Genomic DNA, 25,428 nt, shown 5'->3' with positions numbered 1-25,428 from the left:
TAAGGACCCATGAGACCTAACAAATAAATGTAATATGTGAAAGTAGCAAGTGTTTGTGAGGATGTCAAGAAACTGGGAACTACACACATTGCTGGTAAGAATGCAAACTGACATACCCACTATGGAAAAAGAGTTTGGTAGCTCTCGAAATGCTAAACATAGAATTTTTAACTGGTACTTTTTTTGACTACTAATTCAATTTAATGTTGCATTCCCTGGTCTTCTCAGTTTTCCACTTCTTACACTGATTTTGGTAATTTATTTTTCACTTAATCTAAGTTTTAAAATTTAGTAGCTTTGTATCATTCATTCTTCCCCTGTTGAGTGGGAAAAAAGTCATTTTTAATAAAAAGATGATAAAATAGGAATGTGGGAGATTTTTTTTTGGAGATGGGAGACAGGGAAATTTTCTTACTGGTGAAACAAACTTGGCAATCCTATTCCAAGCCTCCAAATTAATACTGATCTACAAGACATTCTTTTTACTTAGAATGCTCTTCCTTCCAGCAAAACCAGTAGGATCTTCTGAAAGCCTATCCTGATCTCTAAACTCAATGAAATTTAACTCTCCAAAAAGTTCAATTATGCATTTTATGGCATTTTTACAATTGTTTACTTTGTATTAGTTGTGTATTCTTCATATTACTGCTAGGTTTTATTTCAATTGACCCAATTCTCCACTTTAAGTACATGTTACTATATAGTACATTGTACCTTTGTACAACAAATGCTTGCTGAATTTCACTTACCTACCATCTTCTTTTCTCTCATTCATTTACATACAAAATACTTAACATTATTGCGTTTTTCCTTAGGAGTGAAATCTTTATTAGTTCTTCGACAAACAACTGTCTTTAAGTGATCACTCCATTGAGGATGCATTAAAATGATGCTCCTAATATATTACAAGAGCACCCCTTTGCTGAACTGACTAAATATTTTTTAAATGAAAGGGCAGTGTCTGCTGCTGCAGAGCCTAAGGAGAGCATGTAGCAGTGCCCGGTGGCAGTGGGGCTAGAATTCTATGGTACGTGTAGTGCTCAGGGGCCAATGTGGAGTTGTGGAGTTACAGAGGAAGCAGAGGGAGTTTTGAATTACTATGAAAAAGTTGCACTGAAAATTTCCGTATTTTTTTAAAGTCATTCTGTGGAAATGTTTGCATTTCTCTTGGGTAAATACCTAAGACTGGAACTGCTGAGTTAATTATGTGTCTACTGATGTGGTGGATTACACTGATTTTCAAGTAATGATCCAACCTTGAATACATGGAATGGATTTGGTTGTGGTGCACAATTCTTAATACTTTTTTAAAAGTAAAACATTCCATGTTTGGGTGGAGCAAGAAAACATTCTATAAAGTTCTCACTGGCATTCAAATTCTTTTTTTTTTTTTTTTTTTTGAGACGGAGTCTCGCTCTGTCGCCCGGGCTGGAGTGCAGTGGCCAGTTCTCAGCTCACTGCAAGTTCCACCTCCCGGGTTTATGCCATTCTCCTGCCTCAGCCTCCGAGTAGCTGGGACTACAGGCGCCCGCCACCTTGCCTGGCTAGTTTTTTGTATTTTTTAGTAGAGACAGGGTTTCACCGTGTTAGCCAGGATGGTCTCGATCTCCTGACCTCGTGATCCGCCCGTCTCGGCCTCCCAAAGTGCTGGGATTACAGGCTTGAGCCACCGCGCCTGGCCTCAAATTCATTTTAAAATTTAGCTAAATATCTCAACTTTATTGGTTGTTATTAAAATCTATAAAGTATTTTGAAATAGCCAAGTAAAAGATATTATTTCTAGGAGTTATAGTATTTTTAGTACATGACAAAGTCTATCTAAAGAGAAAAAGACCTAAGACTATATAATACGTTCTACTGATCTAAAATACCATGTGGCGAATAATTTCAAGTTTTAAATTATAAATACTGTGTTTAATTCCTATAAAAATGTATTTATTAGTTTAATATTATTTAGTGGAAATTAATACTTGGATCATCTCCCACAAATACAAATGAATACTTCACATTTATTTATTCATTTATTTGAGACGGAGTCTCACACTGTTGCCCCAGCTGGAGTGCAGTGGCACAATCTCAGCTCCACTGCAAGCTCCGCCTCCTGATTCACACCATCCTCCTGCCTCAGCCTCCCAAGAAGCTGGGACTACAGGCATCCGCCACCATGCCCGGCTAAGTTTTTGTATTTTTTTAGAGAGACAGGGTTTCACCATGTTAGCCAGGATGGTCTCAATCTCCTGACCTCATGATCCGCCTGCCTCGGCCTCCCAAAGTGTTGGGATTACAGGTATGAGCCACCATGCCCGGCCCTAAATACTTCATACTTTTTATATTTTAAAGTACTTTATTCCATAGCATATGGTTTATAAAAAGTACTCCACAAATGCCTGTGAAATTACAAATTCTAAATTACTATTGGCTTTCAGATACATAGTAGTAATTTTGCCCTAAGCAAATAGTTTTGAAACACTGGTTTTCTACTTCTGAAAATTGCTAGCAATATGTTTAGTCTGACTTCGATTTCTACCATATACATTTGTAGGTTCTAAATCTGTATCTCCAGTTCCCACCTCCCTCCTTAGCTGCTGTTAAGAATTTTCAAATGCCCATTAGATTTTGTTCACATGCCTCAAACTCGACCTATCCCAAGCTGAAATTACCTATCTTCAAAGTTATTCAGCAAATGTTAGTATCAGACAGTATGCTATATACCACAGATATTTAAGGCATAGTCCTTTCTCATGAGAAGCTAAAATGCAGTAAGGAAAACAAACATTTTCACTTGACTAGCTTCTCCCCCCTACATTAGTAGTATTCCTTCTCAGTAGCTTTTGTATCTTCTCTTCCGCCAGATCTGTTAAATGTTGGGGTCCAACCAGGGATCATTCTTTAGCCTTCTTTTTATTGACAAATCATGCCCTTGGCGAATGCATCTAATCTCAGGCTTTAAATATCCATATGGTGACAACTCCCAAATATTTATCTCTAGCACAGTTTTTCTCTTGACTAAACTCCAGACCCCTATAAACAACCAGAACTCAAAAAAACTGAGCTCCTGATTTGTTCTATTAAAAATTACAACTCCCACAGATTTCCACATCTCAGCTGATGGCAACTGTCCTTCCAAGGGCATGACCAAAATCACTGACAGCATCCTTGACTCTTCTCTCACTTCCCACATCCCATCCATCATGAACTGCTGTCAATTCCACCTTCAACCATATCCAGAGGCTGTCCTCATCTCACTATGTCCATCACTATCACCTCAGATGACTGAAACAGCATTTGAACTGGTTGTTTGTCACCCATATGCTCACAGTCCCTGTCTATATATATAGCCAGATTAAACTTACACACAAGTCACATCATGCTCTGAATTATCTATTCAAAACTTTCCAAGCGACTCTATTTTACTGACAGTAAATGTCAAAGTGCATACAAATGCCTCCAAGGCCCTTCATCAGCAGCTCCTCCAAATCGCCACCTCCCTGGTTTCTATTCCTATTGCACTCCCAACTTGCTCACACTGTTTTAGTTACCCAGGGAACAGTCCTCACACATGCACCTTACACTCGCACCTTACAAAACAGCTTCTCATACATCCTTACCTTAGTTATTCACATGGCTTCCTCAAGCCTGGGCAACAAACAGAGTGAGATGCTGCCTCTTTAAAAAAAAAAAAAAAAAAAAAAAAAGACTGCTGCTCAAATGTAAAATGAGGCTCTAGATTAGATATCATAAAACACAACTGTCTTCTCCAAATCACTCTCACTTAGTTACAGAGGAACTCTCTCTCTTAACTTCCGAGAAAGAGAAAATCCCTCCTGATGCCTAGGAGCTGGCCTGGTACTATCACCAGTCCTTGGTCTTAATACAAACAAGCCCTGGCATTCAGATGGAGGCCTCAGTGTTATCCTGCTGAATAAAACTATTTCACAGAACATCAATATCACACCAAGCCATTCTGTAACCATGATACATCAAGACAAAAACAAATTTATAATCATGTCTGAAAAAAGACAAAACATGATATTGTCCAAACCAAAATATACCATACAGCACCTTTTCCCAGATAGTGACTGATGTATTGTTCACTGATTACAGCTTTAGTTGTATTCTAATCAACTTCCCTATAGAAAACATTAAGACACCCAATCGGAGACTGCAAAGAACACATCAAGCCCAGGTGGCAGTGGAAAGGCTGGAGGACACACCTAAACACATGGAATCCGCAAAGCCAGGCAGCCAGGGCCAAATCCATATACTCCCAACATCAGGTGCCCTGGAGGTTCCAATCCTGCCCACCCACCAACTATTAACCCACTCTTTCCCCCAGGCCCTGTCCTCCTCCCCCAGGAGCACCCCAGGGCAATCCAGCTTTCCCCCCAGGCGGCAAGCATTCCTCCTCCTCTTCCTCCTCCTCTTCCAGCAGTGATTCTGACTGAATACAGGCCCTGGACCCTTCCCTCAAGTCTCACCAGTTCTGCTCTCCCATCAAACTTCAGATGCCATGTTGTACTGGGGGAAAGTAGCCCCTGTGCTCCCCACCCCCTACCTCCACCTGAGCCTCACCCTGCTGTTAGGAGAAATGGGAAGAGGATTGCCATGGCCTGGCCATCTTGTTGCTGCTTGGATAGATCATATAGCTAATGAATTAGGCAGGGGAGCTATTTTTTGAAGATGATGGACTAAATGTTGAAGACAAGTTTGAGATCTGTAAAACGTAATTTTTTACTTCCGCTTATAATACTTGTGATTGGGGAGGTTTGCGGAAATTTAATTATGATGAAAAACCTCTATCTTTTTTGTAATGTTGGCATAGTTGGGGAATTTAGTGGCAAATACATTCCCCAGCAGGCCTTTTGTTAGTTGCACTAACTGCAAGGCTGCTGGGAAGTAGAGTCTGCTTGGTCGGTGAGCTTTGACTGCCGTTTTGGAACATTACCTCTCCTCCTTAGCCCAATATGCTGTTTCAGGTCCTATTCAAATAAAGTTATTTCTCCTAGTTAAAAAAAAAAAAAAATACCCAATCATAGAATTACTCCACTTCTTGGCAGCATCCCATCCAGGGAAAATCAGTATTTTCTGAAACCTTCCCAATATCACCAAACAAAAGCCCAAATCCTGTATTTTTTTTTTACGCCTTCTGCAACCCTCATGAATCCCAATAATATGAGTTTTTGCTCACTATGAAGTAATAAACCCAAACTGTTCAACTGCAAGTGAGTCCCTGGTGGTCTGTGACATGCAGATGTCAACATCCCACTGTCCCAGTTGTTTAAGTCAACAGGAGTCCCTTACTGTTCCTGTACTCTAAAGGCAATGATTACCATACTACAGAATAAAACACTCAAGTTCTGGTCAAAACTAACTGGAAATTGCAAACTCAAATGATAGTTTCCAGAGGATAACAGATGTATGATTTGGACCAGATATAACACAATGAATAATAATGCCTACACTACGGTAGGCCACAAATGAGTGCACACTCTAGTTAACAGTCTCCATTTATCAAAACACTTGGCAGTGGCCAGAAATCACCAGTCTAAACATGGACAGTGTAAAACATGGTTTTCTTTCTTTTATTATCTTAAATAAAGTGATTTATTAAAGCAGCTGAGTTCAAGCATCAACTACAAGGCAGAATGGCAATTTTAGAAATTTAAAACACAAGAGCAAAATACCATAACTTCTCCATCAATCTGTAATATTCTCTTAATTTAACTTCTTTTAGCTTAATGTGAAAAGGCTTTTCCACTAATTTGTCCCCAATCATCAGATTTTCTCAAGTTAAAAGAACTGCTTTCTGCTTTGACCACAAACTTTCAATTCACTCTTCCTGGGCTTTTTAATTCAACTAAAGAGAAATTCCTTGGTTAACCTTGCTAGTATTGCCATATTGGACAGAAAGATCTGAGCTACTCTTTCTGGTTTCTCTGCCTTGTAATCCCTGGCATTTTATTCAGTATGTTCATATAAGACAATCAATAGCTACACGGTTTTTCTTTTATCTCCCCTCCCCACCAGCTTTCCCCATCCACCACTTTGACAGAATGTTTTAATCACATCATCCCAGTCTTCCCTACAAGAAAAGTCATTTGAATGCAACAGCAGATCATTTCTCTAATACTGGCTGCTATTTGCAATGGCTGGGATAGCACCTGAGAGAACTTTTTATAACTTTAAAAAGTGTACACGCACATGTATGTTTATTGCAGCACTATTTACAACAGCAAAAACTTAGAACCTACTCAAATGCCCATCAATGACAGACTGGATAAAGAAAATGTGGCACATAATACATCACAGAATACTATGCAGCCATAAAAAAGAAGGGGTTCATGTTCTTTGCCAGGACATGGATAAAGCTGGAAACCATCATCCTCACCAAACTAACACAGGAACAGAAAATCAAACACTGCATGTTCTTGCTCCTAAGTGGGAGGTGAACAATGAGAACACATGGATGCAGGGAGGGGAACATCACACACTGGGGCCTGATAGGGAGTGAAGGGAAAGCAGAGGGATAGCATTAGGACAAATACCTAGTGCATGTGAAGCTTAAAACCTAGATGACAGGTTGACAGGTGCAGCAAACCACCATGGCACGTGTATGTCTATGTAACCTGCACGTTCAGCACATGTATCCCAGAACTTAAAGTAAAATTAAATTAAATTAAATTAAAAGCATACAGTAAACCACAACTCAAGAAAAGAAAGAGAAGAGCAAATTAAGACTCAGAACAAATTAACATTCCAGTTTTATCACAGACTGTAAAAGAAAAAACTGAATTTGTTGATAAATACAAATATTAAATCCCTTAAAATTATGTATTTCCTAGACTGATCCATTTCATGTGTTTAACAATCTTACAGATGAACTAACAAATTCAGATTAAGTCCCCAGTGTAACAACCAGACCAATAAACAGAGAAGCAAAGAACAGGGGCCATTTCTTTTTATTCCTAAACCATGCTAACTTAACAAATGAAAAACACTGATAAGAACTACATAAAAAATCAGAAACTGGTTGGGCGCGGTGGCTCACGCCTGTAATCCCAGCACTTTGGGAGGCTGAGGTGGGCGGATCACAAGGTCAGGAGATCGAGACCATCCTAACACAGTGAAACCTTGTCTCTAATAAAAATACAAAAAATTAGCCACGCATGGTGGTCAGCATCTGTAAGTCCCAGCTACTGGGGAGGCTGAAGCAGGAGAATGGCGTGAACCTGGGAGGCGGGGCTTGCAGTGAGCCAAGACTGCACCACTGCACTCCAGCCTGTGTGACGGAGCGAGATTCCGTCTCAAAAAAAACCCAGAAACTATGACAGCCTGAAAGTCAAAATCCTAAAAGCAAGTGCTTTTAAAGAAATACAGTTTGATGATAGGATGAATAACAAAGTATGCCACAAGTTTCCTGCCTCCTTCCAAACAGTGCACAACAGCTAATGAATCTGAAAACTGTACCTAGCATATTATGATAGACTTAAATATTAGACTGAAATGACATAAAAACCTTAAAGGGGAAAACACTAGAGCTTAAATATAAGTAAAATAGTAATAGCTTAAATTGTATTATTAAATTTTAATAACTTCAAAATGTTACATTTGCTTAAATGTACTAACCTTTCTTTTAGGCAGTCTATTACCAAATCAAAAATGCAACAAAATTTGAATTTCTCACATCCAGTCACATTAACCTAATATGCATGCTAATATGCAACCTAATATGTGTGCTTTATTAATTTTCTTTTCAACAGAATAGAGCTATACAAAAGCATACATATTAGGGTTGAACACTACAGGTTGATTAATATTATCTCAGCTCTCTAAAAGTAAAATGGGTTAAATACACCACTTACGACGAATATAAGGAATTAAAATAACTAGAATTTTTACTTGGCAAGGTAATTTCTGACACTATGATAGTCTCTTGTCTCCTTTCAGCTAGCCTTGTTATGAACAATGAAGTGAAGTTTCACTTAGACATCAAGACTAAAAGGAAAGAAAATACAAGTAACAAGTAAAATGCAAAAAACTGATTCTGCAAGTTAAATAACAGATGTGGCCCTTTCCATGTGAGGAATCATATAAAAAGAACAGACCAATTTAATTTTTAGTCAAATAAACTAAGTCTTATTGGCAGCAATAAGTAATGTCATTCCTCCTTGAGGCAGAACACTTAAGTACTTATCCTAAATCTTTTGATCACATAAAGATTATCTCCAATGCCTCAAAAACACTCACAGGTTGAAATAATTGTTTAAAAGTTTTCAGTATAGTAGAAGCAACAACAAAATGCTAAACTAGAAAGGTAAAAGAGCTACTCTGCAGTCTAACAGGTTGCCATAACTCTACGACATGTAATTCTTAAAATAGTTATACAAAAGCCTAGGATATTAATTTAATGATGCTGTAGGGTTAGAACATAGCCATAATTCCACTATTCTCATTTTAGAGTAATAAACATGAGGTTAATCCATTTTCATGAAGCACATACGCAAGTATTTTCATTACTGAGCCAAGCAATATTTCTATACCATAAAGAATGTTAGCAAAATTTACCCAATACATACAATTCCAAATGCGTAAGATTTTAAATCAATACCCAAATTACCGAGTCCCTTTCCTTATACCTTAACAACTCCCATTTAAAAAGACCAGAAAGATACTCCTTTATGATGAAAAGGTAGATGTGATGACTTCTAAAGTGACAATAATTATTGAATTCTGTAATACTCTAGATTAATTTATTTGTCAACATATATAGAGATACTCCTTTAGGATGAAAAGGTAGACATGATGACAACTAAAGTGACAATAATCCTAGAATTCTATAATACTCTGGATTATCTGTCAACATCCGTAGAAATCTGATGATAATCCAGTTCATTTACTTCGGAATGTATCAGGCACCACCAGGCACTATACTAAGTACTAGGGATGGAAACACAAATTTCACACTGCCCTCAAAGAAAAGTTTGAAAAGGCAGACATTTAGCTTGAATAAAATAATGAGGGGAAAAGTCACACAAATCAAAAGCCAACTGATCTAAACTCTTCAAAAATGAAAACTGTCATGAAAATCATCAGCAAACTGTTCCTGATTTAAAAGCATCAGAGACACAACAACTATAGGCTTTACATGATCTTTAACTTGAAAGAAGGGATATGGAGAAGGGGCCTAAAGAGTTTAAAAGAGCATTATTAGGCAACAGGGGAAATGTGATGTTAAATTTCTCGAGAGTGATAATGATGTTGTGGTTATTCGATTCCCCTGTTCTTAGGGGATGTATATTCAAACATTTAGGAGTGAAGACAAGATGTCTCCAACTTAAATTTAAATAAGCTTAGCAAAAAGACTTTTGCTTTATTTATTTATTTATTTATTTATTTATTTATTTATTTATTGAGACGGAGTCTCGCTCTTGTCCCCCAGGCTGGAATGCAATGGCAAGATCTCGGCTCACTGCCACCTCTGCCTCCCCAGCTCAAGCAATTCTCCTGCCTCAGACTCCCGAGTAGCTGGGATCATAGGCGTCTGCCACCACGCCTGGCTAATTTTTTGCACTTTTAGTAGAGACGGGGTTTCACCACATTGACCACGCTGGTCACAAACTCCTGACCTCAGGTGATCTGCTCACCTTGGCCTCCCAAAATGCTGGGATTACAGGGGTGAGCCACCGCGAACAGCCAAAAAGACATTTTATATAAGCAATGATACGCATATATCTTTTTCCTGAACATATTTAAATTCATATACACGAAAAAGAGAAGTAAGACAAAAGTAACAAAATGCTAACAACTGGTGAAGCCATGAATGTTCTTTCAGCTTTTACATAGGTTTCTTATTTGAGCACAATTTTTTTTTTGTTTGTTTTTGAGACAGGGTCTTGCTCTATTTTCCAGGCTGGAGTGCCATGGCATGATCACGGCTTACCGCAGCCTTGACTTCCCAGGCTCAAGCAATCCTCCCACAACAGCCTGAAGTAGTCGGAACCACAGGCACATGCCACCATGTGCGGCTAAGTTTATGATTTTTTGTAGAAACAAGGTTTTGCTATGCTGCCCAGGCTGGTCTCAAACTCCTGAGCTCAAGAGATCCTTCTACCTTGACCTCCCAAAGTGCTGGGATTACAGGTGTGAGCCACTGGGCTTGGCCAAAAACTTTTAAGATAGCTAGATAAAAAGCAGGACATCACTATGAATGAATCCAATCTAAATAAAAATTAAATAATAAATGTATTAAAAATACAAATAGCCCTAAAGTTAAACAGCTCAATAAAAAAAGGTAAAATAAAATACAGTACTATCTTTAAAAGTAAAGTTTATTAGTTATTGTGAACTGAACGTCAGTATAGCACTAACTAACCACTATAACCTTCACCTTAACCTAGGATGAATATAATAAATAAATCCTTGAAACAGATTTTATTCCTTAAAACATAAGTCCTGATTTGATCATAATCCTATAAAACATACATTTCGATGACCTGCAACTAAAATAAATAGAATTTAATAAGTGGAGATATATATATATATATATATATATATTTTGAGAGTCTTGCTGTGTTGCCCAAGCTAGAGTACAGTAGCACAATCTTGGCTCACTGTAACCTCCGCCTCCTGGGGTTCAAGTGATTCTCATGCCTCAGTCTCCCAACTAGCTAGGACTACAGGCACATGCCACCACAACTACAGGCACAATGCTAATTTTTGCATTTTTGGTAGAGACAGGGTTTCACCATGTTGGCCAGCCTGGTCTTGAACTCCTGACCTCAAGTGATCTGCCCGCCTCAGCCTCCCAAAGTGCTGAGATTACAGGCGTGAGCCAACATAACTTTCTGTGCGTGTGTGAGTGTAGACAGACCCCTGGTTAATTAGCTTGCCAAAGTTAACTGTTAATTATGAAAACAGGATGACTTCTAATAAGCCCTAAATGCTTCATAAGTCCTAAAATCTAGGAAAACTTATAGGAGAAGGATTACTTCCAGACACTCATATCATTAGGACAAAGCTAAAAGCTGTGGAATATGATTACTACAAAACCGCTGGCACTGTTGCACTAACTTGGTGGGACTTGTTAATAAACTTTTTTCCACCAATTCTTATTAAGAAGTATTATATGACAGTATTCAGTGTTTGTGAAAGTCCTGTATTTGGTCAGACCATTTAAAATTTATCCTCGTGTGATTCTTTCTTTTTTGTAATTATAAAAGAAATACACGCTCATTCTAAAAATTTCAAGGGCTGATTTCTCTCTCCTTCTGAGGTAATAAGGACTTAACATTTTAGAATATATCTTCCATACTTAGTATCAAACTAAAGATACTAAACAAGATACTTGGCCTTGTTAATAATTTCAACATATATATAAATGTGATATATCATATTAACAAAATGAAGGAAAAAACTCTCAAAGGATGCAGAAAAAGCATTTGACAAAATTCAATGTCCTTTCATAACAAACTCTCAACAAATCAGGTACAGACGGAAAGCACCTCAACACAATAAAGGCCATATGTGACAAATCCACAGCTCACATCATACTTAACAATGAAAAGTTGAAAGCTTTTCCTCTAAGATCTGGGACAAGGTAAGGATGCCTATTCCTGCCACTTCTTTTCAACGTTGTACTTAAGTCCTATCCAGAGAAAGAAATAAAAGGATTCCAAATTAGAACAGGAGAAACTGAAGTGTCCCTATCTGCAGACAACATAACCTTATATATAGAAAACCCTAAAGACTCCAACCAAACTACTGGTAGAATAAATTCAGTAAACTTGCAGGATACAAAAATCAACATACAAAAATCAGTAGCACTTTTATATACTAACAAACTATATGAAAAGGTTATTAAGAAAACAATCCCATTTATAATAGCTACCAAAAAAATAAAATACTTAGGAATAAATTTAACAAAATAGGTAAAAGACATACACACTGAAAACTATAGAACATTTGATGAAAAAAATTGAAGCAGCACAATAAATGGAAAGAAATCTTGTGTTCATTGGACTTGAAAATCAATATTGTTAAAATGTCCATACTACCCAAAGTGGTCTACAGATTCAACCCAATCCCTACCAAAATTCCAGTGACATTTTTCATAGAAAAAGAAAAAAACAATCCTACGATTCATATGGAGCCACAAAAGACTGAATACCCAAAGCAATGGTGAACAAAAAGAACTAAACTGCAGGCATCACACATGACTTCAAAATATGCTACAAAGTAACCATAATCAAAGCAGCATGGTAATGACATGAATACAGACAGACCAATGGAATGAAATAGTCCAAAAATAAATCCATGTATTTTGTCAATTATTTTTTGACAAGGGTGCCAAGAACACATACATAAATGGGTATAGTCTCTTCAATAAATAAAGGGCAGTGTTGGGACAACTGGACATCCACATGCAGAATGAAATTAAACTCTTATCTTACACCATATAAAAAATCAACTCAAAATGGATTAAAGACTTAACTGTAACACGTGAAAGTATTAAAAAAAAAAACCACTAGAAAAAAATTTTGGAGAAAAGCTCCATGACATTCTAGAGCCTGGCAATGGCTTGAACAATGATTTTTTTTAATATCACCCCAAAAGCACAGGCATAAAAAGCAAAAACAGACAAATGGGATCACACCACACAAAACAGCTCCTGTACAGCCAAATAAACAACAGCGTGAAGAAACAGCCTATGGAGTGGGAGAAAATGTTTGCAAGCTATACATCTGAGAAGGGGTTAGTATTCAAAATATGTAAGAAACTAAAAAACCTCAATAATAAGAAAACAAGTAATCTGACTTAAAAATCAGCAAATGACCTGAATAGATAGTTTTCAACAAAAGACACACAAATGACCAACAGGTAAATGAAAAATGTTCAACATCATTAATTATCAGGGAAATGCAAATTAATTCTACAGTGAGATACGACCTCACACTTGTTAGAATGAGTAAAAAGAACAAAGATAAGTGCTGATGAGGAAGTCGAGAAAAGGGAATGCTTGCACACTGTTGGTGGGGATGTAAATTAGTATAGCCACTATGGAAAACAGTATGGAGGGTCCTCAAAAAATTAGAACTACCACAAGATCCAGCAATCCACTACTGGATATTTCATTCAAAGTGAATGAAATCAGTATGCTGAAGAAATATTTACACTCCCATGTTCATTACAGCCCTATTCACAATAGCCAAGACAGGGAATCAACCTAAGTGTCCATCAATGGATGAATGAATAAAGAAAATATGATATACACAATGGAATACTATTCAGCCTTTAAAAAGAAGAAAATCCTGTTAATTTGCAGTAACATGGATAAACCTGGAGGACATTATGTTAAGTAAAACAAGCCAGGAACAGAAAAAAAAAAAATACCACATAAGCTCACTTACATATGGCATCTTGCAGAGGCAGAGGCAGAGTAGCATGGTGGTTACCAGGGGCTGGGGATGGGGAAGCAGGGATGTAGGATTGGAATATGTTGTTCAAAGGATATAAAATTTCAGTTTGACAGGAGAAATAAGTACAAGAGATCTATCCTGCAACATGATGACCACAATTAAAAATGTAAAAACAAACCAAAAAAACCCCTTACATTTATTCTCCACGTGCTTTAAGCTATGACAGATTTTATGTATACATATTAAACAAATTCTAAGCCAAGGCTGTAACATTTAATTTTACTGTATTTGATACAAACAGGTGGCAAAACTTGTAAAGTGGGGCAACTATCTTTACATAAAATATTCTTAGATGAAGTTCATATTAACATATTAGATTTAACTTATTTTTATATTCTTATTTTTGAAAACTCAATAGAAATCTTAGTAATGAAACATGTTCCCAAGTGCAAAAAATTACGGGCAAAAAAAAACCTTACCATTCTTGCTGACATCCAGTTCCCTGAGATTAATAAGGTTTGCAATGGATGCTGGTAACGTTGTTAAATCATTGTCTGGCAAACTCAGTTTGTGTAAAGACTGACAGTTAAAAAGTTGCTATTGAAAAAAGGGAGGAAAGAATGTCAATTATATATATCTTTAACTATTTCATGAACTTTTATACATATAAATAATATCAGCCATATTAAAACTGAATGAGTTATAACCTATACTAATACCAGGAAAGATGTCTCATTGTTCTGGTTACACTATTATAGACATGAATACAACTGAACCATTCAGATTAATTTATATCTTCATATTTCTACCTTAAGCAAAATGCACTTAGTGAGAGTAAGTATATGGCTGTATTCTCTGTTGAGTTAGTACAAAAAATAAGTGGCTATTAAATGTGATCAACTCTGGAGCTTGTCTTTCAAGCAATCTTATTCCAAAATGAAAGTCCTATTTAAGAAGAGTATTCTTCTAAAAATGTAAAAGTGTTAGGTATGATAAGATATAAATGATTCAGTTATTTGCACTGTTGTAGCAAGACTTTCCCTTTCCAACAAAACCCCTAAACCAAGACTCTACTGGTGGTGATCAGAGAAGGAGACAAATTTTGGTCTTCCATATTCTCTAGAACTAGCTAAGGAAGATAAACTGCCTGCTGAAGAACAATTTATAAGGAAGAACAGTGAATTACCCTACCACAACCTAGGTTTCTAGTTCATAAATATGTGACCAACAACCTTTAATTTTTATCCATAGCCATATAAAGATTTCTCTGTAAAATAACCCCTAGGATAGCAGTGGCTTTCAAAATGTTCTTACTGACCACCAGAAAAAAGTCTGTTGCATACCATCATCCAGTATGTATATACACACAAATCTAAAATATTTTCATGAAACAATGGCTATATACAACACACTCCATTTTCTATTTTTTATAATTAAGGCTGCAAGAGTAGATGTAAGATGTTCATTAAATTTGAATTTCAGATAAACAACAAATAATTTTTTAGTAAAGTGTATCTCACAATTATATGGAACACACTTACACTAACAAATTATTCCTTGTTTATTTGAAAATTCTAATTTAATTGTCCTATATTTCCTAATTCTCGCAGTCCAAATTTACGGTTCTTTTTTCAAAATGCTACCCACACATACTAAATTGATTTTATGAGCTACCAATGGGTCGCTACACAGTTTTAAAAACACTGCTGTTTGGGTGGCAAAATTATAGCAATTTAATTGGTATAGGATAATAAGAGAAGAAATTGATATAGGATAATAAGAGACTGGGATTTAAGAAGAAAAAGTACACTGAAAAAACTTTGGTAAAAAAAAACAAGGTAATAACTTGAGAAGGTGTTTCATGGCAACAAACTAACTTTCTCCTTTCAGTTGTTACTAGACTTCAGAAATTTAAGTCCTCCAAAACCTTTTCAAACAAATTATAAATGGAGGAAAACAATAACTGTATGAACTCAAAAGAAGCTGTTTAACAATAAAATTATGACATGGCAAAGGGACAATTACCCTCAATTATAACAATGCACATTAATGTCTTATGAAAAGTAGAAAAAGACAGCATTAATTTCAATTATTGGTCTAGTCAAATCTACTGACTCTAGAAATTATTTAGTCTCATTATTTATCTTAATGGCTACAATGCAACTAAAATTAAATACAAAATTTTACGTTATCTGAACAAGTATAAAAGCAATTAACTTGAAGAAATACAAGTTTAAAAATCGACTTTTAAAAATCTGAATTGTGCGGCATACTCTAAGATACAATTAAACCAAAAAATTCAAACACCACACAAATATATTGGCAACTTTATAGCAATATCAGGAATATCATATTTCTAGGTATAAAAATAACCAAAGGTAATTCTTGAAAGAAAGTATTAGCATACCTTTGGAAGCTCTTCAATCTGATTAGCATCTAAATAGAGCTCCTCCAAGGTTTTTTCAAAAGTAAAAATCTCTTTCGGAACTTGTTCTAAGCTGCAGTGAGAATAATCAAGAGTAGTGACAGTCTCCTCTTCCCCTCGTAGACAGCGACATGGTACCAACCGCACAAACAAACTTCGTTTTGTAGTCATTTTAGACACTGCAATATTCGAATAAAAAGAAATTAAAAACATACATGTTACAATGGTTTTTCAGAACAAATCATTCCCATCTATCACAATTCATATGTCACAGATAAACACTTCTCCCGCCACTATACAAGCACAATGGAACCCATTTAACAATGCTTTAATACCCACATTTATAGCTACTGGATTTCAAATTGAATTCAAGCTCTTTAGTACTTCACAAAACAATCCATGAAGTAGCCATTTACATGCTTCTTCAAAAACTGTGCTTTGAGGCCGGGCGCGGTGGCTCACGCCTGTAATCCCAGCACTTGGGAAGGCCGAGGCAGGCGGAACACAGGTCAGAAGATCGAGACCATCCCGGCTAACACGGTGAAACTTCATCTCTACTAAAAATACAAAAAATTAGCTGGGCAAGGTGGTGGGCACCTGTAGTCCCAGCTACTCGGGAGGCTGAGGCAGGAGAATGGCGTGAACCCAGGAGGCAGAGCTTGTAGTGAGCTGAGATCAGGCTACTGCACTCCAGCCTGGGCAACAGAGCGAGACTCTGTCTCAAAAAAACAAGCAAACAAAACCGTGCTTTGAGTCTGCTTCTTAGTTCTCAACAAGAAAAACTCTAATAAGACAAATATTTTTATTTAATTTTACTTAATCTCTGACTCTAAGAGTTCTACATGTCTTCATTAAGGACTTGATTAGGTGCAGTTCTGAGTAGGAAGTGGGAATGCAAAGATATTTTCAGGTCTTCTTAACCAGCCATCAGGGATCAATCACCCTATAACCTTCCTATGAAAAGTCAAAGTTTCCACGTGAAAATTCCCACCTACTCCAAGTATATTTTGTTTAAATTAAATATTGGCCCTATAGTTTTTCTAAAGAACTTGTATGTCTGAAATGTGTTTAAGGTTACACACTGGTGCAAAAACTTGCTTAAATAAATAACAGATTTCAAATTAATTTAGGGAAAAGGCCAATTCTGAATTAGTGAACATTCTCAGGGCCAACTTTATTAAGTACACAATGTATATACATAGGCTAATTCTAACTAGGCTAAGATTACATTAGCAAAGTAAGATTATATTTGCACAAGTAATAAAGCAATTAACTTGAAGAAATAAAAGTTTAAAAATCAACTTTTAAATATTTGAATTGTGCAGCATACTCTAAGATAAAATTAAACCAAAAAATTCAAACACCACACAAATATACTGGCAACTTTATAGCAATATTAGGAGTAAATAAAATAAATACAAATGATAATTAGTGTTATCAATTCTTTCTATGTAAAACAATCTATTCTTGCTGTAGTCAGAAGATTCCATTAGAGTATTAGATTACCTCTAACCAGGACCAAGACTAGGTTAAGGCCAGTGAGGCCTCAGGCACAAAATATAAGGAGGTATCAAAAAATTCAGTAATCAAGATAAATACAATATCTTAATATAATGTTTTAAAAATACAGATTACTGAAAAAGAATCCATGTATAAACAAAATGTCCAATGTTAAAACAAAGACAGGATCTGGTATTAGCGATTTTTCCTTTTGCCTGAAGCTGTAACAGGGATCTGCAAGGCACTGCTTCTAATTCTCCTACTTCATATTATATGGTATTTTAAAAGTGACAAAGAGTAAAGTATGTATTTCCCTTGCAATCTTTTTAAAAAATTGGCTATTCTAGGCCGGGTGCAGTGGCTCACACCTGTAATCCTAACACTTTGGGAGACCAAGGCAGGCGGATCACTTGAGGTCAGGAGTTTGAAACCAGCCTGGCCAACATGGCGAAACCCCATCTTTACACAAAAAAATTAGCCGGGCGTGGTGGTGCATGCCTGTAATCCCAGCTAGGGAGGCTGAGGCAGGATAACTGCTTGAACCCGGGAGGCGGAGGCTGCAGTGAGCCGAGATGGTGCCACTGCACTCCAGCGCAAGCAACACAACGAGACTCCGTCGCAAAAAAAATTTTTTTTTTACTATACTTAATCACACTATACCAGGCACTGTGCTAAGTTCTTTAGATAAACTATATGCAGACTCTCACTTCATTGTCACTACAACTTACTGTTTTTTTTTTTTTTGAGACGGAGTCTCGGAGTCTCGGAGTCTCGCTCTGTCACCCAGGCTGGAGTGCAATGGCCTGATCTCAGCTCACTACAAGCTCCACCTCCCGGGTTCAGGCCATTCTCCTGCCTCAGCCTCCTGAGTAGCTGGGGCTACAGGTGCCCACCACCATGCCCGGCTATTTTTTTTTTTTGTATTTTTAGTAGACGGGGTTTCACCGCGTTAGCCAGGATAGTCTCAATCTCCTGACCTCGTGATCTGCCCATCTCAGCCTCCCAAAGTGCTGGGATTACAGGCGTGAGCCACAGCACCCAGCCTACTTACTCAGTCACTCCATACCAGGCACTGTGCTAAGTTCTTTAGATAAACTATATGCAGACTCTCATTTCATCGTCACTACAACGTTCTAAGATATGTACTGTTAACTGCATTTTTCCACGAAAAAACTGAGTCTGTGCTCTTCCATACTGCTTCTCAATATATAATAACACATACTTGAAAGAAGGTTCTTAAAACAATTCAAGTATCAGTAAATCTTCGCTACATACTCCTCCTTCAGAATTTAAAAAAAAGAAACTAAGATGTCAAACATTAAATGTTTCCATCTAAAATCTCTGTCAACAAATAAATATCCATAAAAGTTTACTACTTAGTAACAATCTTCATATTAAGGCATATTTTATCAATAAGAATAAACAGTTCATCTAATAAGAAGGTTTTAATTGCCAGAAGAGAATTTAGATTTTTACCTATATACTTACGAGATCATTTAAAAAATTCCAAAAACGAATACAAAATTTCTTGTTCTAAACATTTTAATACAACTGATACTGAGTTAGGAGGACACTTAAGAATAGGAAAGAATTCTATCTGCTAGGTCCAGTATGGTAGCCACTAGACACATGTGGCTATTTAAACTTAGTGTTAAAAGCTAAATCAAATAAAATTTAAAATTCAGTTTATAAGTCACACATTTAAACGCTTAATGGCCACTGGACCATATTGGGTCCAAACATATAAAGATAACATATAAAGATGTAGGGCACTTGAGGTATAAGGCAATTTATAGGGTCAAGTAATTGTTAATGGAGATATAACAATTTCCAAGTTTTTTTCTGTAGAGCTAATCATGTTGTAGACCGACAAACAGAAATTGTAGAACTTCTCTGAAAGGAGAACGAATTCAGAAAAGGAAGATTAGATATTGGGCTCTAGGAAGCTAAATAGAGTTTACGTCTCAAAGGAAAACTTTCTGTGAATAGAGACTACAAAGAGAGCAATTTAGACCTCAGATCAAATTCAGTGGGCCTAGTGCCAACATAAAAATGAGTGCCAAATCTAGATAGGCCTGCAAATGCAAGTGGTATAGACTAAGAACTGCTGACTGATAAGAAAGGTTGAAAACCTTAATTCTTGAGGGCAGAGGAGGAAAGTAACATATGAAAGAGAAGTAAATGAGTAACAGTACCCAGAGACTGAGTCTCCTTTACAGAATAACACAAGGAAGTAATCCAAAAGGAAGAAAGCCTAGCCTGATCGGAACTGAACTGATCAACATGGGAACTGCTAATTAGAATTTCAGGTATGTCATAAGGAAGAGCCACTTTATAAATCAGAAGTAACACTGTAGACATAAGAATCTTCTAATCACAATGGAGAAGAAAGTGTCGACCCAGAAAATGAGCACAATAATAAGCTTTTTTTTTTTTTTTTTTGGCAACAGGGTCACACTCTGTCGCCCAGACTGGAGTGCAGTGCTGTGATGTTGGCTCACTGCAGCCTCCATCTCCCAAGCTCAAGCGATCCTCCCACCAGCCTCCCAAGGGTACTACCATGCCACCAGCCACCACACCCAGCTAATTTTTGTAATTTCTACAGAGATGGGGGTTTCGCCATGTTGCCCAGGCTGGTCTCAAACTCCTGCACTGACCTCCCAAAAGTGCTGAGATTAGAGGTGTGTGCCACTGTAACTGGCTGCTGAAAACTTTCTACCAAAAGAAATTGAAGTTACTTACCGCTGGGTTGAATTTATCTCCCTGATGTTTCTTAATTGAGCCAACATTCTATAGAAAGCAAAAAAAAAAAAAAAAAAAAAAAATTAACAATAAAAACGAATCCTTATGACTTTAAGGAACATCTCTTTTAATATCTCATTTATACAAAAGTTAAACTTCTCAAAAATTAACCTCTGTAAACTGAAAATAGTTAAGACCAAATAGTCACACCAAAATATTAGCCTCTTAAAAACACACACACAAGTGTATGCACACACATACACATATTTACTAGCTTCTAAATAAATGACTAGCTTTCTTTTTTTTTTTTAAGAGACTGGGTCTCACTCTATCACCTAGGCTAGAGCCCAGTGACACAAACATGGCTCACTGCAGCTTCAAACCCCTGGGCTCAATCAATCCTCCCACCTCAGCCTCCTGAGTAGCTAGGACTACAGGTGTACACCACCATACCCAGTTAATTTTAAAATTATTTTTAGAGACAGAGTCTCACTATGTTGACCATGCTGGTCTTGAACTCCTGGCCTTAAGTGATTCTCCCACCTCAGTCTCCCAAAGTGCTGGGATTACAAACGTGAGACACTGCACCCAGCCAAATGGCTATCTTTACAGTGGATAGTCTTCATACATTTATAAACTATTGAGAGCCCTCATTATATAAATAAATACTCTTTCACCTACCATTAAAATGCCATTAATTTGAACTTACTGGGAAATAATTTTCCAAGCAAATAAACTCGGCAAATTATATCTTAGTAATTTTTCATAGTTCTATGTGGCAGGCACTGTTAACTGTTCATGGAATTTATTTTCCCTTCTAATACTTTTTTTTTTTTTTTGAGACGTATCACTCTGTTGCCCCGGATGGAGTACAGTGGTGCAAACTCAGCTCACTGCAAACTCTGCTTCCTGGGTTCAAGCAACTTTCCTGCCTCAGCCTGCCGAGTAGCTGAGATTACAGGTACGCGCCACAGCTGGCTAACTCTTTTTTTTAGTACAGACGGGGTTTTGCCACGTTGACCAGGCTGGTCTCAAACTCCTGACCTCAAGTGATCCACCCGCCTTGACCTCCCAAAGTGCTGGGGTTACAGGCGTGAGCCACCACGCCCGGAATTTTTTTTTTTTTTTTTTTTTGAGACAGGATCTTGTTCTGTCACCCAGGCTAGAATGCAGCGGCACAATCATGGCTCACTTCAGCATCGACCTCCTGGGCTCAAAGGATCCTCCTGCCTTAGCCTCTTGAGTGGGTGGGACTATAAGCATGCACCACCACAGCCAGGTACCCTTTTTTTCTTTTTTTCTTGTGTGTGTGTGTGTAGAGACAGAGTCTCACTATGTTGCCCAAGCTGGTCTCAAACTCCTGGCTCAAGCAATCCTTCCACCCACCTCAGCCTCCCAAAGTGCTGGGTTTATAGGTGTGATCTGGCCTTCCTTTCAAGACTCTAGATTATTCAGGGCAGTAAGGGGCCCAGCTCAATTACCACTTTTGAGCTTTCCATGCCTGGAGGGGTCAACAAGAAATGGGTAACGCAGTGAAAATCAAAGGCTTATATTCTGAAGTCTGCTTTGGTGGTGAAATGCGGGTTAATTCTGGAAAAACATTTGCTTTCCTGATAAATGGGAGCAAATATGTCTGACACCACCACTCTCCCATTTTTCTAGCCTTGTATGTGTATACAGTATCTAGTGCTGAAACAACCATCCTATTACCATAAGTCAACAAGCATGAGGAATAATAACCAGCCAATAAATAAGACAGAGGAAAAAAACAAAACAAGCTGGGGTTTCAAATAGCACTGCTGAGCAGCTGAATTAATGCTAACTATTCTCTATTTCTGGATTTCTTGGTATGTGGGAAAACTAATTCCCTTATTTGCTTAAATTATTTCTATGTTTTCTGTACTTGCAGCCAACACATTCCAAAGTGAGACAGCTTAATAAATAATAGTCTTAATAAAAAGTGCATACATCATAAATCATCTTTTTCTTAAAAACTCAGAGTGATATCCATTTATGTGTTTCAGAATTTCAGAATTGCCCTAAATACATCAAACTATTTGTCGCTATGCCAAATGGTATAGGACTAACGTGTTTAACGTGTGTGTTTAACGTTCTCTAAGAATTCGACATATACTGCATGCCACAAAAAACAACAGCAGCAACAACGAAGCTGTGTGTACAGCAAGCAAAGTTTGCCACCAAGTCTTCTGTCACTCATACAGACTCCCACAGATATGACAGTCTGGTGGAATGGAGCTGCCAGTAAACTGAAATGGAATAAGACCATGGTAGGAGCAGGGCAGAGAGAAGAGAGATGCTTGTATTCAAAAACTTTACTTTGAAATACTTGAAAGATATCTGAGTAGGACATTGAGTAAGCAGCTAGATACAGGCATTCAGAGATGTGGGAAGAGATCCAAGCTGTGGATACAAATTTGAAAGTCATCTGCTTATAGATGATATTTAAAGCAATGAAACTAGATGAGATCATCAAGGGCATGAGGGCAGACAGAAAAGAGAATAGGTTCAATGGTTGAGCCCCAAAACATTACAGACCAGCAAAGGACACTGAAGAGAAGCAGTCAAGTGAAGCAAAAGAGACACTCCACCCCGACAGAAAAAGTGTGATATTCTAAAAGCCAGGTGGAAAAAAAAAAATGTTTCAAGGAGGAGGATGTTATCACCTCTGTTAATAAGGACTTAGAATGGCCACTGTGTATTAATGTGAAAGTCATTGATTATCTTGACAAAATCACCTCTAGTTGGTGGGGCAAAACACTACTTGGAAGGGATTCAAGAAAGAGCAGAAGAACTAGAACAGACAACTCAGGTAGTTTTGCTATATAAAACATTAGAAAAATAAAGTAGTCGCCAGACCCGAATATGAATGAAGAGCTACAACACTAGATTTGTAGGCAGATAGATAGAAATAATTTAGTAGAGAAAAAGAGGAGCTCACTGATAATTTTCATAAGCAGGATCTGGGCAACCATTCATAGACTGCCCTAGTAAACTCTGCCACCAATTTAAAAAGCTGCTCATGAGGAAGAAAAACGTATCTTGGCTGTAACTGCAACTAGCTACTTAATATTCACTCATTGTTTTTGAAAAATACAGATACTATACTCTCTCCCTGGAGATTCTGATTTAGTAAATTAGGTACAGTATAAAACTCAAAATTCTTTGTCTTAAACAAAATGTCGGGCCGGGTGTGGTGGCTCACGCCTGTAATCCCAGCACTGTGGGAAGCTGAGGCAGGTGGATCACGAAGTCAGGAGATTGAAACCAGCCTGGCCAACATGGTGAAACCCCATCTCTACTAAAAATACAAAAATTAACTGGGCGTGATGGTGCAAACCTGTAATCCCAGTTACTCAGGAAGCTGAGGCGAGACAATTGCTTGAACCTGGGAGGCGGAGGCTGGAATGAGCCAAGATCGCGCCACTGTACTACAGCCTGGGCGACAGAGACTCCATCTCAAAACAACAACAATAAAAAAAGTCATGTGATTCCTTTTTCCAACACAGTTTCAACAATAATCAATGCATGGTCAATCTTATTTCATCTATACCATAGCCACTATCATTTAGCCTTCCCCATCCTCTGCTTGAGATTATTTTGACAAAAGTCTCAGTTTGAGAATTACTATAAAAATTGAAAAGTAAAATCACTGTGAAGATTTTTTTTTAATAAAGCACATTTTCTATTTACCTAAAGAGATCACAAGATATACCTGGCTATATATTTCTTTTTTCAGTGAGCAATAAGTTTAATTAACCAGTACTGCGAGGTCACCTTCATGGATTAGCATCCTGCTGTGAGCTGAAGGACTGAACAAGCAGAAGCACAGGCCAAACCCATCCCTCCATACTCCCCACTGTGCAGATGGACTCACTGAGGCTCCAGCATACACTGCTTGCTCAGCACTTCATCTATTTCAGGCCAAAGTGTCAGCAGAACTGATACCCCCAGGGCATCCAAGTACACATCCAGACTCAGTTCCCTCTGCGGCCATCTCTTAAACCAAGCCACTGACTGCTGATGGTGAGTTTCCAAACATGGGCTGCACTGAGGGTGCCAGAGGCCTGGCTGGGTATGCAGCCTAGTGGGTATGGAGTCAAGGACATTTGGGAGTGGCATCTGGAAGATCAGCATGAGGGGCAGAGAGGAGAAAGAGAACCCATGGCTTGCAGCCAGCAGGGGAAACGGGCCCAGTGCACAGACAGGGCCCCTAGTGAAGCCCATCCAGGCCAAGTGCCCTCAGTACAGATCTGAGTGGATCAGGACAAGACTGATAAGTGAAGAAAATGAGAGAAGCTGAGCAGGCAGGGACCCCACTGCCTCCTGCCTGCAAGGAGGCCATGCTGGATGTGCAAACGGAATAGCAGGTACACAAAGATCCTCACTGAGGGGGCGCGAAGAGACATGAGGCCAGAGGAGTCGGGGCAAGCAGGGCCAGCCACTCCCAATGTCAGTCATTCCTTGCCGGCCAATATGTTAGGACCAGCTGCTCCATGGAAACGATCTGGTCCACTATTTCCCAGAAACTGGAATTTGCTGCTTGGTACCTCCTCCTGGGGTAGAGCTGCCACACGGGGAGCAGCTGGGAGAAGAGCAGCTGGCTGGGGGACAGTGGCTCCGGGGTGTGCACTGGCATCTGCCACATGTGCACCGTGATGCTGGGTTCATATGTGCTGCCCTGTGAGCTCGAGCCCCCAGCCCATTCTCTGTTCAGGGGATACAGGTTGCATAACCATGGTCACCCAGGTCCTCCCCTCGTCATCCTCATAGATGCCAGGCCTCCAGATCCACAGAGAGTTGCGGGGGCGCCCTGAGATGCGGAGAAGCTTCGGAGGCCATGGCAAGGCTGCACTCCGGGGTCGCCTCGAGGCACACATGTATACTCGACTGGATTTAAGAGCAATCTTACGTGGTGCAATATTTCATTTAGTAAAAATGTAAAACAAAGCCTCCTCAGGCATGCCCACACCTATCAGACGATATTTAGTGGTTGTGTAAGATCATTTAGTTTAATCATAGTTATCACAATGTTGCTAATCTGTATTTGGTATATTTATGCTTAGTTCCAAGGCATTTTATGAACATTATTAACCCCTTACTGATAAGTACATAACAATTAAAATAATAATATGAAAAAGAATAAAGATAGAAAGTAGAAGAGTAAAAAAAAGTTTTTAAACTTAAGTAATGAAAAAATTATAGGCCGGGCGCGGTGGCTCAAGCCTGTAATCCCAGCACTTTGGGAGGCCGAGGCAGGCGGATCACGAGGTCAGGAGATCGAGACCATCCTGGCTAACATGGTGAAACCCCGTCTCTACTAAAAAA

The 25,428-nt window shown here is 38.2% G+C and overlaps 1 protein-coding gene and 1 pseudogene across 10 annotated transcripts in view; both read right to left on the bottom strand.

Annotated features, from left to right (window-relative positions):
- Nucleotides 1-25,428, bottom strand: part of ERBIN (erbb2 interacting protein) — a 150,732-nt gene that overhangs the window by 63,497 nt on the left and 61,807 nt on the right. For 9 of the 10 annotated variants that reach the window (XM_030926953.1, XM_030926956.1, XM_030926954.1 and 6 more), the window contains exons 2-4: nt 20,083-20,130; nt 15,823-16,019; nt 13,895-14,012 (exon numbers count right to left, since the gene is read on the bottom strand). In XM_030926953.1, coding sequence (XP_030782813.1) covers nt 13,895-14,012; nt 15,823-16,011 — 307 coding nt within the window. In that variant the 5' untranslated portion in view covers nt 16,012-16,019; nt 20,083-20,130. Of the gene's footprint in view, nt 1-13,894; nt 14,013-15,822; nt 16,020-20,082; nt 20,131-25,428 lie in introns of those variants that run through there. The other variant, XM_030926958.1, reaches the window with a different exon arrangement.
- On the bottom strand, nt 24,554-24,942 carry LOC104665798 (annotated as a pseudogene).

Source organism: Rhinopithecus roxellana, chromosome 3, assembly GCF_007565055.1.
Source record: "Rhinopithecus roxellana isolate Shanxi Qingling chromosome 3, ASM756505v1, whole genome shotgun sequence".
Lineage (NCBI taxonomy): Eukaryota > Metazoa > Chordata > Mammalia > Primates > Cercopithecidae > Rhinopithecus > Rhinopithecus roxellana.
The sequence above is the reverse complement of the archived record's forward strand: the minus strand, read 5'-3'. Positions and strand labels throughout refer to the sequence as shown.